The sequence below is a fragment of the Tachypleus tridentatus genome, chromosome 4, assembly GCF_004210375.1.
Source record: "Tachypleus tridentatus isolate NWPU-2018 chromosome 4, ASM421037v1, whole genome shotgun sequence".
Classification (NCBI taxonomy): domain Eukaryota; kingdom Metazoa; phylum Arthropoda; class Merostomata; order Xiphosura; family Limulidae; genus Tachypleus; species Tachypleus tridentatus.
In genome coordinates this window covers 6,479,525-6,494,986 of record NC_134828.1, presented here as the reverse complement: position 1 = coordinate 6,494,986, position 15,462 = coordinate 6,479,525, and the positions used below count along the sequence as shown (strand labels likewise).

The 15,462-nt window shown below is 32.7% G+C and overlaps 1 protein-coding gene and 1 long non-coding RNA gene across 3 annotated transcripts in view; one reads left to right on the top strand and one right to left on the bottom strand.

Moving 5' to 3' along the window:
- LOC143248506 (uncharacterized) overlaps positions 1–15,462 on the bottom strand; it is a 167,629-nt gene that overhangs the window by 50,563 nt on the left and 101,604 nt on the right. The window lies entirely within an intron of this gene.
- The window catches only part of LOC143248500 (SPRY domain-containing protein 3-like), a 38,360-nt gene that overhangs the window by 17,977 nt on the left and 4,921 nt on the right, over positions 1–15,462 (top strand). For both annotated transcript variants that reach the window (XM_076496917.1, XM_076496916.1), the window contains 6 exons: positions 2,712–2,859; positions 5,740–5,925; positions 6,654–6,803; positions 12,015–12,072; positions 12,491–12,553; positions 13,605–13,792. In XM_076496917.1, coding sequence (XP_076353032.1) covers positions 2,712–2,859; positions 5,740–5,925; positions 6,654–6,803; positions 12,015–12,072; positions 12,491–12,553; positions 13,605–13,792 — 793 coding nt within the window. The remainder of the gene's footprint in view (positions 1–2,711; positions 2,860–5,739; positions 5,926–6,653; positions 6,804–12,014; positions 12,073–12,490; positions 12,554–13,604; positions 13,793–15,462) is intronic.

The following is a 15,462-nucleotide window of genomic DNA, read 5'->3' as shown; positions in this document are numbered from 1 at the left end:
CAACACTGATCTCAGGCCAGCATGTCATTGTATGATAATAAAACTCAAGTGCTTGAACGAATTTTCATTAAGAAGCTATTTTGTGTCCATGAAAATACTATTAAAGTGCCAAAAACATAAGAATACATTTTTAGACAAATTAATAATTAGTTGTCACCCTTATAATGGATAAGTAGCTGAAAATCAGTAATAAATTGAATATAAGTATAAATCTTCCTAGACCTAATACGAATTCATCAGCGTTATCATCATGTGCAAGCACTTCAACACAGGATGATACAAGACGTACTGAAACAAGAAATAAAACAAAGTATGATGAAAGTTTTATTTAAATGGTTTTAGATGGACAGGTAATGAAGATGGACCTAGTGGGTTGTGTGTTGAATGTGGAACAGTGTTGAGTAACAGTAGTTTGCATCCAGCAAAGTTAAAACATCTAGAAACCAAACACTCCCAATCCAACTTCTGAGTGTTTCAAAAGAAAGTGTTTGCAATTAAATGGAAGGAAAGCTATATTTTGTTTGTTTGTCCATCAGTACAACAAAGATGCTCTTATTGCTTCACATTGTGCTAGTTACTGTATTGCAAAAGTAGGTGAAGCTCATACAATTGCAGAAGATTTGATAACACCATCTGCAAAAGATTTGGTAGAGTGCATGATTTATGAGAAATTTCATAAAAACATTAACTCTGTGTCCCTTTCTGACAACTTGTTTTTTTCCGAAGAATCAAGGATACGTCAGCAGATTGCTTAACTGAGTTAATAAGGCGAGTAAAAGCGAGTCCAACCTTTTTGCTTCAGATGGATGAATGAACAGATGTCACAGGTTATGCGATGTTGTTTGTGTTTGTTTGCTATATTCATGAAGTTAGTTTTGAAGCAGACATGCTAATTTGCAAACCTTTGCCTACTTAAAAAACAGGCAAGGAAATATTTAAACTGATCAATTTATTTATGGAAGAACATGAGATCCAATAACAGCTTTACTCAAGTATTTGTACTGGTGGAACTGCAGCTATGATTGGAAAATTTTTGGGTGCAGTGGCATGTATAAAAAAGGAAAACCCGGACATAGAGAGTATCCACTGCTGTCTCCATCGTCATGCACTTGTAATGAAACGAATGCCAGAAGACTTAGAAGAGGTATTGGGTGATGTCATAAAAATAGTTAATTTTATAAAATCAAGACCATTCAATGCGAGGATATTCAGTTTACTCTGTGAGGATATGGAAGTTTGTATAAAAATATGCTGCTTCATACTGAAGTTCGATAGCTTTCTCGGGGAAAAGTGCTTGCTCGGTTTTATGAACTGCATTAGGAGATAGGTTTCTTTTTATCTAAATGTTATTTTGAACTTGCATACAAATTGAGAGACAAATGCTGAATATTTGCCTACATAAATGAAGTGAATGCTACAATGCAGGGTAATGTACTTCAAAGCTCAGTAAAATGGAAGCATTTCAACATAAGCTAAAACTTTTGGGTAAATGTATACTTATGGAAGAACTTGATTGCTTCGAAAATCTCGGTGATTTTTTATTACTTATGAATGAAATTGCATCTTCACCAAGCAAAAGTTTCAGTCTTGCAGCATATATCTGATTTGTGTACAACTATTGGGGTGTACTTCTCTCCTCATTTAGAAGAATTTCTGTGGATTAAGAACCCCTTTGTTGACTCTGCAAATACCAGTGATTTGCTTTTGAATGAGATAAAACAGCTTATAGAAGTTTCAACTGATTACACCCTAAAAATAAAATTTCAGCAGTTTTGGATTCAAATGCCTATAGAATACCCTGAAATAATTAACAGAGCTTTGAAAATGTTGATGTGTTTTCCAACAACGTACCTTTGTGGTCAAACATTTTCACTGTGTACAGCTACAAAGATCAAATTTAGAAACAGGTAAGATGATTTGCACTTCCAGATAACAACCATAACACCAAATATTGAACTACTTTGGGAACAAAATTGAGCCCATCTGAGCCACTAATAAATGAATAAATATACTGGACTTTTACTGATATAAATGTTGCAAGCAGAAATGTTTGAGCAAGTAAGTAGAAGTACAGATTTTTCTTTAAGTATTAATATTTTTAATAAATTTATATTCTAAAAGCCTGAAGTGAACTTTATCTGGTGCTAGTGACCAGTTGTTTCTATTCTTAGCGTATTTTTTATTAAGGCTCCGTAATGTTTTTTTTTCTTTCTGATGAGAAGCTTTGCAGGTCCAAAGTGTTTGGGAACCCTTGCCTTAGTGTATCTGCTGAAGAACTGGCTTGACATCTAGACCTTATAGGATATTATACTGTTAATTTTCATAGGCAAATTTTAAAAGGCATTTAATAGAAATTGTTTGTTTTTGTTTTTGAAATTCGTGCAAAGATACTTGAGGGCTATCTGCACTAGCTGTCCCTAATTTTGCAGTATAAGAATAGAGGGAAGGCTGCTAGTCATCACTACCCATCGCCAACTCATGGGCTACTCTTCTACCAATGAATAGTGGGATTGACTGTAACATTATAATACCCCCATGGCTAAAATGGTGAGCATGTTTGGCACGATGGGGATACAAGCCCGCGACCCCCAGATTACGTGTCGCATGCCTTAACCCACGTGGCCATGCCAGGCCAATAGAAATAGTACTTTTGTTTTCAAGGATATGCGTTTTTTTGCTATCATTAATTATGTTCTTTTTATGAATTTCAGATTAATTAAAGGTGCATCTAAGAGGTCTTTATGTCTTCCTAAATGTGAAACTGGTGACAAAATTGGGTGTGGTATCAAATTTGAAAAGTCTTCAGTTCAAGAGAAACGACAAGTGGTGACTGTTTTCTTTACTAGAAATGGAAAAGAGGTATGATACCAGTTGATAACAGCTGTAAATATAAGTATATTGTATATTTTTATTTAATGACAATTAAAACTCAAGAAATTTAAAAGTTAGGATTGTGAATTTAAAGGACTACTTTTTGTAATGACCTGATACTTGTGTTATGCCTAAGTTAGACTTTGGAATATAGAAGATTATACATACATACTTTTAACATAAACCTATGTACACATGATGACTTGGGTTCTCAGAATGGAAGTACTTCATTTCTGGTTCTGGGTCAGAGGTTATTGATTGATTACCCTCTTTCTACCATGGGTCAGTTGATGATCTAACCTCAGTGCTGCCAATTTTGGACTAGAGTTGACCTTCTGCTCACATTTGATGTATTCTAGCCCTTATATGCCAGAGTGCCCCATTTCCACACATTTTGTGATAAATTCTTGGGGAAGGGGACATGTGGTTCAAATGCAGTTCAGCCTCCCATGTGTGTTTCCTCTACATTGAGATGTCACACTTCTTGAGTACTCTTCCTAAGTGCGTACACCAGATTAATGTAGGATTTTAACTGTGACAGGAGGTAATTGTAATGGAAGTTAATATTTTCCTAAACTGAAAATGTATTTCAATAGACATTTTCCTCTACTTACACTTTCCACCCATCCTCCATATTTTTGGTGGTGGTGTTTTCCATACCTTATCTTCAAGTGTAGGTAAGTGTACTACTGCATTGAGGGAGTCAGCTTTACTAGAGGTATGTGTTACACTCCTACTGGTGGAGGGTTATAGCATGCAAGTAAATATGTAGCTCTGGGGGTATGTGTTACACTCCTACTGGTGGGGGGTTATAGCATGCAAGTAAGAATGTAGCACTGGGGAATGTGTTACACTCCTACTGGTGGGGGGTTATAGCATGCAAGTAAGTATGTAGCACTTGGGGAATGTGTTACACTCCTACTGGTGGGGGGTTATAGCATGCAAGTAAGTATGTAGCACTTGGGGAATGTGTTACACTCCTACTGGTGGGGGTTATAGAATGCAAGTAAGTATGTAGCTCTAGGGGAATGTGTTACACTCCTACTGGTGGGGGGTTATAGCATGCAAGTAAGTATGTGGCACTGGGGGAATGTGTTACACTCCTACTGGTGGGGGGTTATAGCATGCAAGTAGGTATGTAGCTCTGGGGGAATGTGTTACACTCCTACTGGTGGGGGGTTATAGAATGCAAGTAAGTATGTAGCTCTAGGGGAATGTGTTACACTCCTACTGGTGGGGGGTTATAGCATGCAAGTAAGAATGTAGCACTGGGGGAATGTGTTACACCCCACTGGTGGGGGTTATAGCATGCAAGTAGGTATGTAGCTCTGGGGAATGTGTTACACCCCACTGGTGGGGGTTAGAATGCAAGTAAGTAGCTCTAGGGAATGTGTTACACTCCTACTGGTGGGGGTTATAGCACGCAAGCAAGAATGTAGCACTGGGGAATGTGTTACACCCCACTGGTGGGGGTTATAGCATGCAAGTAAGTATGTAGCTCTGGGGGAATGTGTTACACTCCTACTGGTGGGGGGTTATAGCATGCAAGTAAGTATGTAGCTCTGGGGGAATGTGTTACACTCCTACTGGTGGGGGGTTATAGCATGCAAGTAAGTATGTAGCTCTGGGGAATGTGTTACACCCCACTGGTGGGGGTTATAGCATGCAAGTAAGTATGTAGCTCTGGGGAATGTGTTACACTCCTACTGGTGGGGGGTTATAGCATGCAAGTAAGTATGTAGCTCTGGGGGAATGTGTTACACTCCTACTGGTGGGGGGTTATAGCATGCAAGTGAGTATGTAGCTCTGGGGGAATGTATTACACTCCTACTGGTGGGGGTTATAGAATGCAAGTAAGTATGTAAAGTATGTAAGAAAGTACAGAAATCTTAGTGTTAAAATAATAACTGTATTCTTTAAGAATAACTTTTACATTTGTGTAATTAGGCACAGGAAAATGGATACTCATGAGCATACATGGATGTCAGAAATACACATTGTGTAATGAGAAACAAATACACATTGTGTAATGAGAAACTGTTATATTGTAAGGTCATACATACATGCAAGTCACAAATACACATTGTGTAATGAGAAACAAATACACATTGTGTAATGAGAAACTGTTATATTGTCATATAACACTAAAATTGAATTTTAAATAGAATAATATAAATGGTTCTAATTTAAAGAACAAAAGAACTTCTGCTGAAAAAACCCTAAGTTTGTAACTCTAATTATATAGTTTAAATAAGAAAACTGTAATGTAATTTGACCTCTAAGTTTGTTGAAACATTTTTAGTATAAATGTAACATGTGACCAAATGCAAAATGTAGTTTTTCAACAAAAATGCAATTTTATGTTTTAAAACTTTCGAGTGTATAAAGTATGACTCTGAAGTTGTGTTATTAACTTACATTAAGATTTTAAAGATGAAATATTTTATTGTTTTCTGTGTTTCATATTCAATTTGTAGCTTGATATAATTGTGGGATAAGTTATTGATGAAGTGAAGCATTAGAAGTGTAACACATACCCCCAGAGCTACATATTTACTTGCATGCTATAACCCTTCTCTCTAATCTATCGTATCAGAATTAGATATGGTTGTGTGCTGATAACGTCTTGTGTACCTTTGTTCAGTGGTTGCTGTATGTTGTCAGAAAGTATTTATGTTTGTAGGGCTATAGGTACTCAGTAATAATGGCTAAATCTTACCTGGTGGAGGTGTTGTTAATTAGCTGCCTTCTCTTTAATCTATCGTATCAGAATTAGAAATGGTTGTGTGCTGATAACTTCTTGTGTACCTTTGTTCAAACATTCTGAAACAAACAAACATTTTAGAGTGATTGTGTTTTCTACTTCAGATTAACTCCACATCAGCTCCATGGCCACTTTCAGGTCTTTATCCAGCTGTAGGTGTTAGTTCACTGGGAGAGGAGGTTAGGATAAGTCTCTGTTCAACGTGGACAGCTGAAGAAGACATTTTCATGTGTATTGATAGTAACGAGGACGAATGGGCTCGGCTACATGACATACAACTAAATGGTTCTGTACGTTAGTTTGGATATTATGAGATACTGCAGAAAAAGTAGATTAAAACTGTTTAAACATTACCAAGTGAAGTATCTGTGTTTTATTCTTAAAATGTTGCTATGGCCTGTTTTAGTGGTAACTTGTCAGTGGTTACAGATATTTAATAACTAGTGATTTAGAAGTGTTTTGAAAAAACACAGGAGTTTTAAATAAAGCCTTAAAACTATTGTTAATTGAGAATATCTTGATGTTTATGAAGTCTACTTAACAATAAAATTAGATTTAACTAGCATTGTTACCATTTTAACCTCTGGTGACTCATGGTAAGTATGAGAGATTATAATGCCAAAGTATGGGTTTCCTGAAGTTGGTATCATGTATAATGGAATTTGTTCTGTATGCCATTATCAGTGATGTCTTGTAAGCACTGAAGACATTAAGAATAAGTTTGGCTACTTACGACAGCATATTTAAGCATTAAAGATTGGACTTCAAGTTAAAGAAACAATTAGCTTAAAAATATTTACTATATTAAAAACTGTTTTCTCCTTCTATATTGTACATGGGAAGTTTTTAAGATCATGTAATATGCTATGTTTGTAAATAACATATATAAAACATTTTCTCACATGCCTCATATTGTCACTCTGTACACATGTGTTTAATAAAATTACTTTTTTACTTAATTAGAGTGCTTTGTCTTATTTAATAAGGAGACATTGTTTTATCTATCTTCTTTGCTTAGGTCCTAGAATATGCTGGTAGAGGTAAAAGCATAATAGATGTAGGATTGGCCCAGGCAAGAAGCCCACTTGACACCACCAGTCATTACTTTGAGATTGAAATTGTAGAACCTGGTGAAAACTGTTACATTGCCATAGGTCTTGCAAGAAGGGTAAGCAGGAATTAGTGTGTCAATATGTTGTGTTATATATCTGACACAGTTATAAGTTTTCTGGTATATTTTTAGTTCCATTTGCACTGTTAATGATTATAACTTACTGGTACCACTGTTAATGATATAAATTACTGGTACCACTGTTAACGATATAACTTACTGGTACTTTCTCAGCTGCTAAAAGTAACATATCTTAACCTGTGTCAAGTTGGATATTTCTTACTGCATATGATACCAAGTTTTATTAATCTTAACCCTTGTCAAATCAGGTATTTCTTACTGCACGTGATACAAAGTTTTATTAATTTTAACCCATGTCAAATCAGGTGTTTCTTACTGCACATGATACAAAGTTTTATTAATCTTAACCTGTATCAAATCAGGTGTTTCTTACTGCACATGATACAAAGTTTTATTAATTTTAACCCATGTCAAATCAGGTGTTTCTTAACCTGTACATGATACATGATACAAAGTTTTATTAATCTTAACCTGTATCAAATCAGGTGTTTCTTTTCTTACTGTTGCACATCAGGTGTTTTATACAAAGTTTTATTAATCTTAACCTGTATCAAATCAGGTGTTTTATATTGCTTACAAAGTTGCACATGATACAAAGTTTTATTAATTTTAACCCATGTCAAATCAGGTGTTTCTTACTGCACATGATACAAAGTTTTATTAATCTTAACCTGTATCAAATCAGGTGTTTCTTGTTGCACATGATACAAAGTTTTATTAATCTTAACCTGTATCAAATCAGGTGTTTCTTACTGCACATGATACAAAGTTTTATTAATCTTAACCTGTTTCAAATCAGGTGTTTCTTATTGCACATGATACAAAGGTTTATTAATCTTAACCTGTATCAAATCAGGTGTTTCTTGTTGCACATGATACAAAGTTTTATTAATCTTAACCTGTATCAAATCAGGTGTTTCTTGTTGCACATGATACAAAGTTTTATTAATCTTAACCTGTATCAAATCAGGTGTTTCTTACTGCACATGATACAAAGTTTTATTAATCCTAACCTGTTTCAAATCAGGTGTTTCTTATTGCACATGATACAAAGGTTTATTAATCTTAACCTGTTTCAAATCAGGTGTTTCTTATTGCACATGATACAAAGGTTTATTAATCTTAACCTGTATCAAATCAGGTGTTTTATATTGCACATGATACAAAGTTTTATTAATCTTAACCTGTATCAAATCAGGTGTTTCTTACTGCACATGATACAAAGGTTTATTAATCTTAACCTGTTTCAAATCAGGTGTTTTTTATTGCACATGATACAAAGGTTTATTAATCTTAACCTGTATCAAATCAGGTGTTTCTTGTTGCACATGATACAAAGTTTTATTAATCTTAACCTGTATCAAATCAGGTGTTTCTTACTGCACATGATACAAAGTTTTATTAATCTTAACCTGTATCAAATCAGGTGTTTTATATTGCACATGATACAAAGTTTTATTAATCCTAACCTGTTTCAAATCAGGTGTTTCTTATTGCACATGATACAAAGGTTTATTAATCTTAACCTGTATCAAATCAGGTGTTTCTTATTGCACATGATACAAAGTTTTATTAATCTTAACCTGTATCAAATCAGGTGTTTCTTATTGCACATGATACAAAGTTTTATTAATCTTAACCTGTTTCAAATCAGGTGTTTCTTATTGCACATGATACAAAGGTTTATTAATCTTAACCTGTATCAAATCAGGTGTTTCTTACTGCACATGATACAAAGTTTTATTAATCTTAACCTGTTTCAAATCAGGTGTTTTTATTGCACATGATACAAAGGTTTATTAATCTTAACCTGTATCAAATCAGGTGTTTCTTGTTGCACATGATACAAAGTTTTATTAATCTTAACCTGTATCAAATCAGGTGTTTCTTACTGCACATGATACAAAGTTTTATTAATCTTAACCTGTATCAAATCAGGTGTTTTATATTGCACATGATACAAAGTTTTATTAATCTTAACCTGTATCAAATCAGGTGTTTCTTACTGCACATGATACAAAGTTTTATTAATCTTAACCTGTTTTAAATCAGGTGTTTTTTATTGCACATGATACAAAGGTTTATTAATCTTAACCTGTATCAAATCAGGTGTTTCTTGTTGCACATGATACAAAGTTTTATTAATCTTAACCTGTATCAAATCAGGTGTTTCTTACTGCACATGATACAAAGTTTTATTAATCTTAACCTGTATCAAATCAGGTGTTTTATATTGCACATGATACAAAGTTTTATTAATCCTAACCTGTTTCAAATCAGGTGTTTCTTATTGCACATGATACAAAGGTTTATTAATCTTAACCTGTATCAAATCAGGTGTTTCTTATTGCACATGATACAAAGTTTTATTAATCTTAACCTGTATCAAATCAGGTGTTTCTTATTGCACATGATACAAAGTTTTATTAATCTTAACCTGTTTCAAATCAGGTGTTTCTTATTGCACATGATACAAAGGTTTATTAATCTTAACCTGTTTCAAATCAGGTGTTTCTTATTGCACATGATACAAAGGTTTATTAATCTTAACCTGTATCAAATCAGGTGTTTCTTACTGCACATGATACAAAGTTTTATTAATCTTAACCTGTTTCAAATCAGGTGTTTTTTATTGCACATGATACAAAGGTTTATTAATCTTAACCTGTATCAAATCAGGTGTTTCTTGTTGCACATGATACAAAGTTTTATTAATCTTAACCTGTATCAAATCAGGTGTTTCTTACTGCACATGATACAAAGTTTTATTAATCTTAACCTGTATCAAATCAGGTGTTTTATATTGCACATGATACAAAGTTTTATTAATCTTAACCTGTATCAAATCAGGTGTTTCTTACTGCACATGATACAAAGTTTTATTAATCTTAACCTGTTTTAAATCAAGTGTTTTTTATTGCACATGATACAAAGGTTTATTAATCTTAACCTGTATCAAATCAGGTGTTTCTTGTTGCACATGATACAAAGTTTTATTAATCTTAACCTGTATCAAATCAGGTGTTTCTTACTGCACATGATATAAAGTTCTATTAATCTTAAGTATGTAAAGTAACATTTAAAAAAGTCATGAATTTCCCTTAGTGTGAGACACATGACACTTTTTTTTGACACACGATACACTTTTCCTTGACACACGATACACTTTTCCTTGACACACATGATACACTTTTCCTTGAAACACATGATACACTTTTCCTTGGCATGTCATCATCCCTGTTGTATCAACCACTTCTCAAAAAGTACAAAATTAAATATAGATTAATCTCTATAATATTGTCATTGGTCAGATAAAGCACATTTATTATAGCCTTCAAATTTGTTTGCTTACAGAGCTTTTGAATGGAAAATCAACCCCTCCTGCTACATCCACCTGTCATATCCTCCATTTGTTGATAGTTCATTCTTACATTTAATTATGTATTACCAATGGAAACTTGAGGGTTTCTTCTATCAAATAATGTGTTGTATTATGTTATGTTCTGAATAGTTAAATGCCAACTATACTCAGACTGTGAATGTCATAAGAAAGTTGATAACTAGCTTGGATGTGTCGACTGTTGTCACAGAGTTAGAAACTATTGAGATGTAAGATAATTTGGCTGGCTGTTATTTCCACATTATTAGTCTATATTGTTTGGAGCATTATTCAACTAAATACAAATTATTAATTGCAATAGTCTGATTAGTATAAAAAAGTTAGTGTGAACTCCAACCAAGAACAATAAAAAATATTTGATAAATATTAAATATTTGGTTTTTCATGCTTACTTTTTATTTATTATTAGGAAAAAGTGAGGATATTTTTATGTTAATTAATATTAGATTAAATACATTATTATAAAAATGTTTCATGAGGCCCACACACACAAGCTGCTTGTACTAGTTGGCAATTGAATTCCATAGTATAATGTGAGCTGCATGTGTCTCAAGGGATTTACATAATGGTGTGAACAGTAGTTACTCATGGTTCAAAGGGCAATACAAAACATAATAAAAGAATAAATTTAATTATAAATAGATGTGTATTGTTATGAACTTAAAACTAATTGATGTGGTTTTATATTACAAAATCAAGCTGTTCTAGAAAGAAAAAAATTATAATTTATTTTTTATTTGTTGGTGATTTATGTCAGTCAATTTGATCAATCCCATTTTGAGTTTGGTTAGAGAAGATAATATATAAACTATCATATTTTACTTTAAAAAAAACAAAAAACATTTTAAATGTATTTAGGAGGTATTAGGGATTACACAAAGGAAGTTTGAGATAAGGAAAATTTTATCTATTTTTTCACATGGACTCTTTAAAACAAATAATCAGTTTATTCATGGACAAATCTTTATTTTATTGTAAATATTTTGGTAAAAATATGTTAAATATGTTTATATATTAAAGACTTACAATATGAAGTAAAATAATCAGTGGTGATGAGAAAACCCACTTGTAGAGAAAAATATATATATGTAAAAATATATATGTAAAAATATATATATATATATAATGTATATATATATATATGTAAAAATATATGTGTAAAAATATATATGTAAAAATGTAAAATATATATGTAAAAATATATGTGTAAAAATATATATATATATGTAAAATATATGTGTAAAATATATATATATGTAAAAATATATATATGTAAAAATATATATATGTAAAAATATATATGTGTAAAAATATATATGTGTAAAAATATATATGTAAAAACGGCTGGTTTGGGTTGAGAAAATGTTTTACATAGAGGAGAGAACAACGTTTTGATCTTTCAAAATAAAACATTTTCTGAACCCAAACCAGCCGTTTTTACATATATATAAAGTGAAATGGTTTGTGAAGACCTGCACACTATATTGAAAGCTAAAAGTACTAAATCTAAAAAAGACTAAATGAGTATGAAGAGGTCATGTGGTTGGTCATGTAGAGCAAGCTTGTGTTGAGAGAATTAGTTATTAACACATATACAGTGATAAAGTAGGGGATTAGAGGTCTCTGCTACTTCAATAACCAGTTTGGTTATTCATCTTTCTGTATATGTAACTATTTTAAAGTTGAATAATGTTTTACATATCTAAGCTTTATCAGTTGGTGACAAAATTCCAATATCTGATGATTTTTGTTGTTTATGACATTAAATTTTACAATTTTTATTTTAGGATTACCCCAGACGTAGACACCCAGGATGGAATAAAGGATCCATAGCTTACCATGCAGGTTTTATTGTCTTCTGTCTTATTCTACAAGTACTCATATATATTAGTCATTACATAAATGACTTTATTATTTTTATAATTATTGTTGCTTGCTATTTGTATAAGTAATGCATTTTTATGTTATCCAATGGACAAGAAAGAGAGCTTCATAAATGTCTATAAACCACATAAAGTAAAGGGTATATGACTGTGAGAAAATGTTACATCTGTTGACATACCTGTATGTATATAGTCACATATATTACCTACTTCTAAATGTTTAAGGGCTCAAATTTTGAAATGTCTGGTATGAAGTTTTCCAGTGAAAAGATAAGTTTAAGATGTAATAAGTTCACCATCTTATTGTACTGCGAGTCAGATTAAAAAATGTTGATTGTGAGATTTTAGAACTATAAAGAGTTTATGATTGTCTTTTTCAGATGATGGAAAGATATTTGTTGGTAGTGGTGTAGGTGACCCTTTTGGGCCCCGATGTCACAAAGGTATGAATATTCATAAAGTATTTCTTGTGTATACTTGGAGTTGGCCACAGTTACGGAATCTTTCTTGTGTATAAGATGTTTGTTCACCCACATCTGTCGTTTTTTTAATATGAGTGTAAAATCTTGTAATATTTCACTTATAGAAGTTTTCTAGTGCAAGAAATAAATTCCTGTTCAGTTCTAAAGAGACACTTTTCAAAACCTAAAAATTGCACTCATGTTTATGATAAAATAATTTTAACCTAGACTTTTAAATACATATTGAATATTAATGGCTAATGAAACAAAATAAAATGTATTTAAACTAGAAGAATATGGTGGATTCTTCTTCTTCTTCATGTGTCAAATCTGCGGCAGACATCGACGACCATGGCATGCCAGACTTCTCTGTTGTCAATCCTCCTTATCAACTCGATGTTCCTCATTGAGTCCTTGGTGACATAGTTATTGAGGCCTTCGATATGTTTAGTTCTTTGACACCCTCTACTTTTCCTCCCTTCTATTTTTCCACATAGCATCTGTTTCTCTATGCTGGATTAAACTTGTGTATTGAATAAATTTAGTAGATTTTTACTGGCAAATTCAGTAGATTTCTCCAACCCTAATATGGTGGCTAGAATCCTTTACTATGAGTATTAGTATTTAAGTTTTCTTATGTCAGTTTTAATACACATAAATACACAGTGAAGTTTGGTTAATGCCAGTTTGATACACATTTCTTACATTACTAGTTTCACTTGAAAAATTCCACTTTAGCAATGAAATTCTATTTGATGTAACTAAACCTTTTTTTATATTTAATTATATTACTAGAACATTCATGTTTGTATCTTTTGTCTTGAAATTATTAATTATCATTATGTTCATATATACTGTATAAATTATCATAAACCTGTTTGTATAAGGTGATTATACAGTATTTCAAGGAATTCCTTGTTAAATCATTCAGTGTTCTTGTTAGTAACCAGTCTGTCACATACAGTTGAAAACTTTTTTGTTTTGTTTTCAAAATTGGAATTTTCTAGAGTTGTATAGATTGTCTTGCAAATAGGTGATGTCATGGGTTGTGGAATCATCTATCCATCTGATTATGTGAGCAACTATGACAGTGATGACTCCAGAGAAATCATCCCATCACCAAGTGAGTTCCCTGATGATGAGTATGCTTCACAAAGTGAGTCTGAAGATGAAGAATGGTGGAGAGAGGGTGACAACATTGAAAATGGATCACTTGTTCAGGTGATTGATTGAGTAACCTTCTAAAATTGACCTGAATAATTCGTTGAAATTATCTTTTTATCCTTGTTTTTTTCACTTTATATTTCTCACAAACATGTAGGAGGAAATATTTCCAAGTGGTGTAAGTGAACCTCGTAGGCTAGACTTTTACATAAATTAATGTTTTTTCTATTAATTGGTACATTAAGAAATTACTAGAACATCAAATTCACTGCATGTAATATTATTTTATTATTAGCTAACATATAAGTTGAAACAAGGATGAATTTGATTGGTTTTAAAGCAAGTGTTGCATTTGAGTGCAGTGTGGTATAAAATAGATCATTCTAGTAATCTCTAGAACGTTGAGTCTGTTATATTAAAATAATTGCAAATAAGCAAATCAGTAAGTCAGATGACAACCATAGCTGATATAGTCATGTTGGAGCAGCATGGATCACAACTACCTCATGCCCTTTAATGGAAATTCATAGATAATGTGCTGCAACCAAAAATTTATTGATTTCAGTTAGGTTATGTCACAGCTCTATTTGTACAAAATATTCATACCATAAAAATTTTTCCAAACTGGGGATTTAAAGTTAGAGAATATATATAATGGTTTTGTAAAGAAAGGACTGTGAATGAATGTAGGCATCATGACCATACAACAGTGGTTCTCAACCTTTTCTGACTTGCAGCACACTATGACAATCTGTAAATTTTCATGGCACACCTGGAAACCAAGTGTTAAAAGCCTTAGAATGAAAATCACAGCCAAAGCAAGCAATAATAATGTCATTGTGCATCACGTTTAGATACATGTAACACAGAAGAGTTAACTTAAAAAGCCTCAGAACGAAAATCACAGTCAGAGCAAGCGATATTAATGTCATCTGCACATTGACAACACTATCACTTGCTTTGGCTATGAGTGTCGTTCTAAGGCTTTTTAACAATTTTGTGGTATAGCAGAAAAATCAAAACTTTTTATTTTTACATGTTTTCAATGTGACGCTTGTGCCTGCTTCCGAGAGCAAATCAAATTGAAGCGAGGCTCTAACGTAGACAAACAAGCTCACATTTCATCATCGACTCTCAGAAGCCTCACTCTCTTTCTGGCTTTAATTTCTGTCAGTGCTGAAAATCCAATTTTGCAAAACCATGAAGATGCAAATGAAAGCAGAACTTTAACTGCTTTTGAACTGATTGCAGGATATGAATATTTAATGGAGATCCAAAACTCATCCAAGCTCTTTTTGGTAAACAATGACTGATAAAATTTGTCATTTCGTAAATCAGTGAGCTGTTCTTTTTCCTCAGTTGTAAGATTTCTTGTCTCGTTGATTCCGAATGGATAGGTCACCCAGTTATATTCGTCAACAGCAAGTGACAGGAACTAATGTTTTAGTGCAGAGTGTAGGTCGTTCAATGTGTTCAAAATTTGAGGGACAATTTTTTTCTTTGATGGACATTCATTAACAGAAGGAAAACAGTCAAGGACTCCTTTCGAGATCTTATTCTTTTACAGCGTCACCTTTTCATCGAAGGCCTTCAGTTTGGATGTTGCAGTAATAATGTTTTCAGATGGTCCTTGGAAACTGAAGTTCAGAGAATTTAATTTGTCAAACAAGTCGGAGAGAAATTGAACCTTCAGCCACCAGATCTCATCATGAAAAGAAAATTCAAAA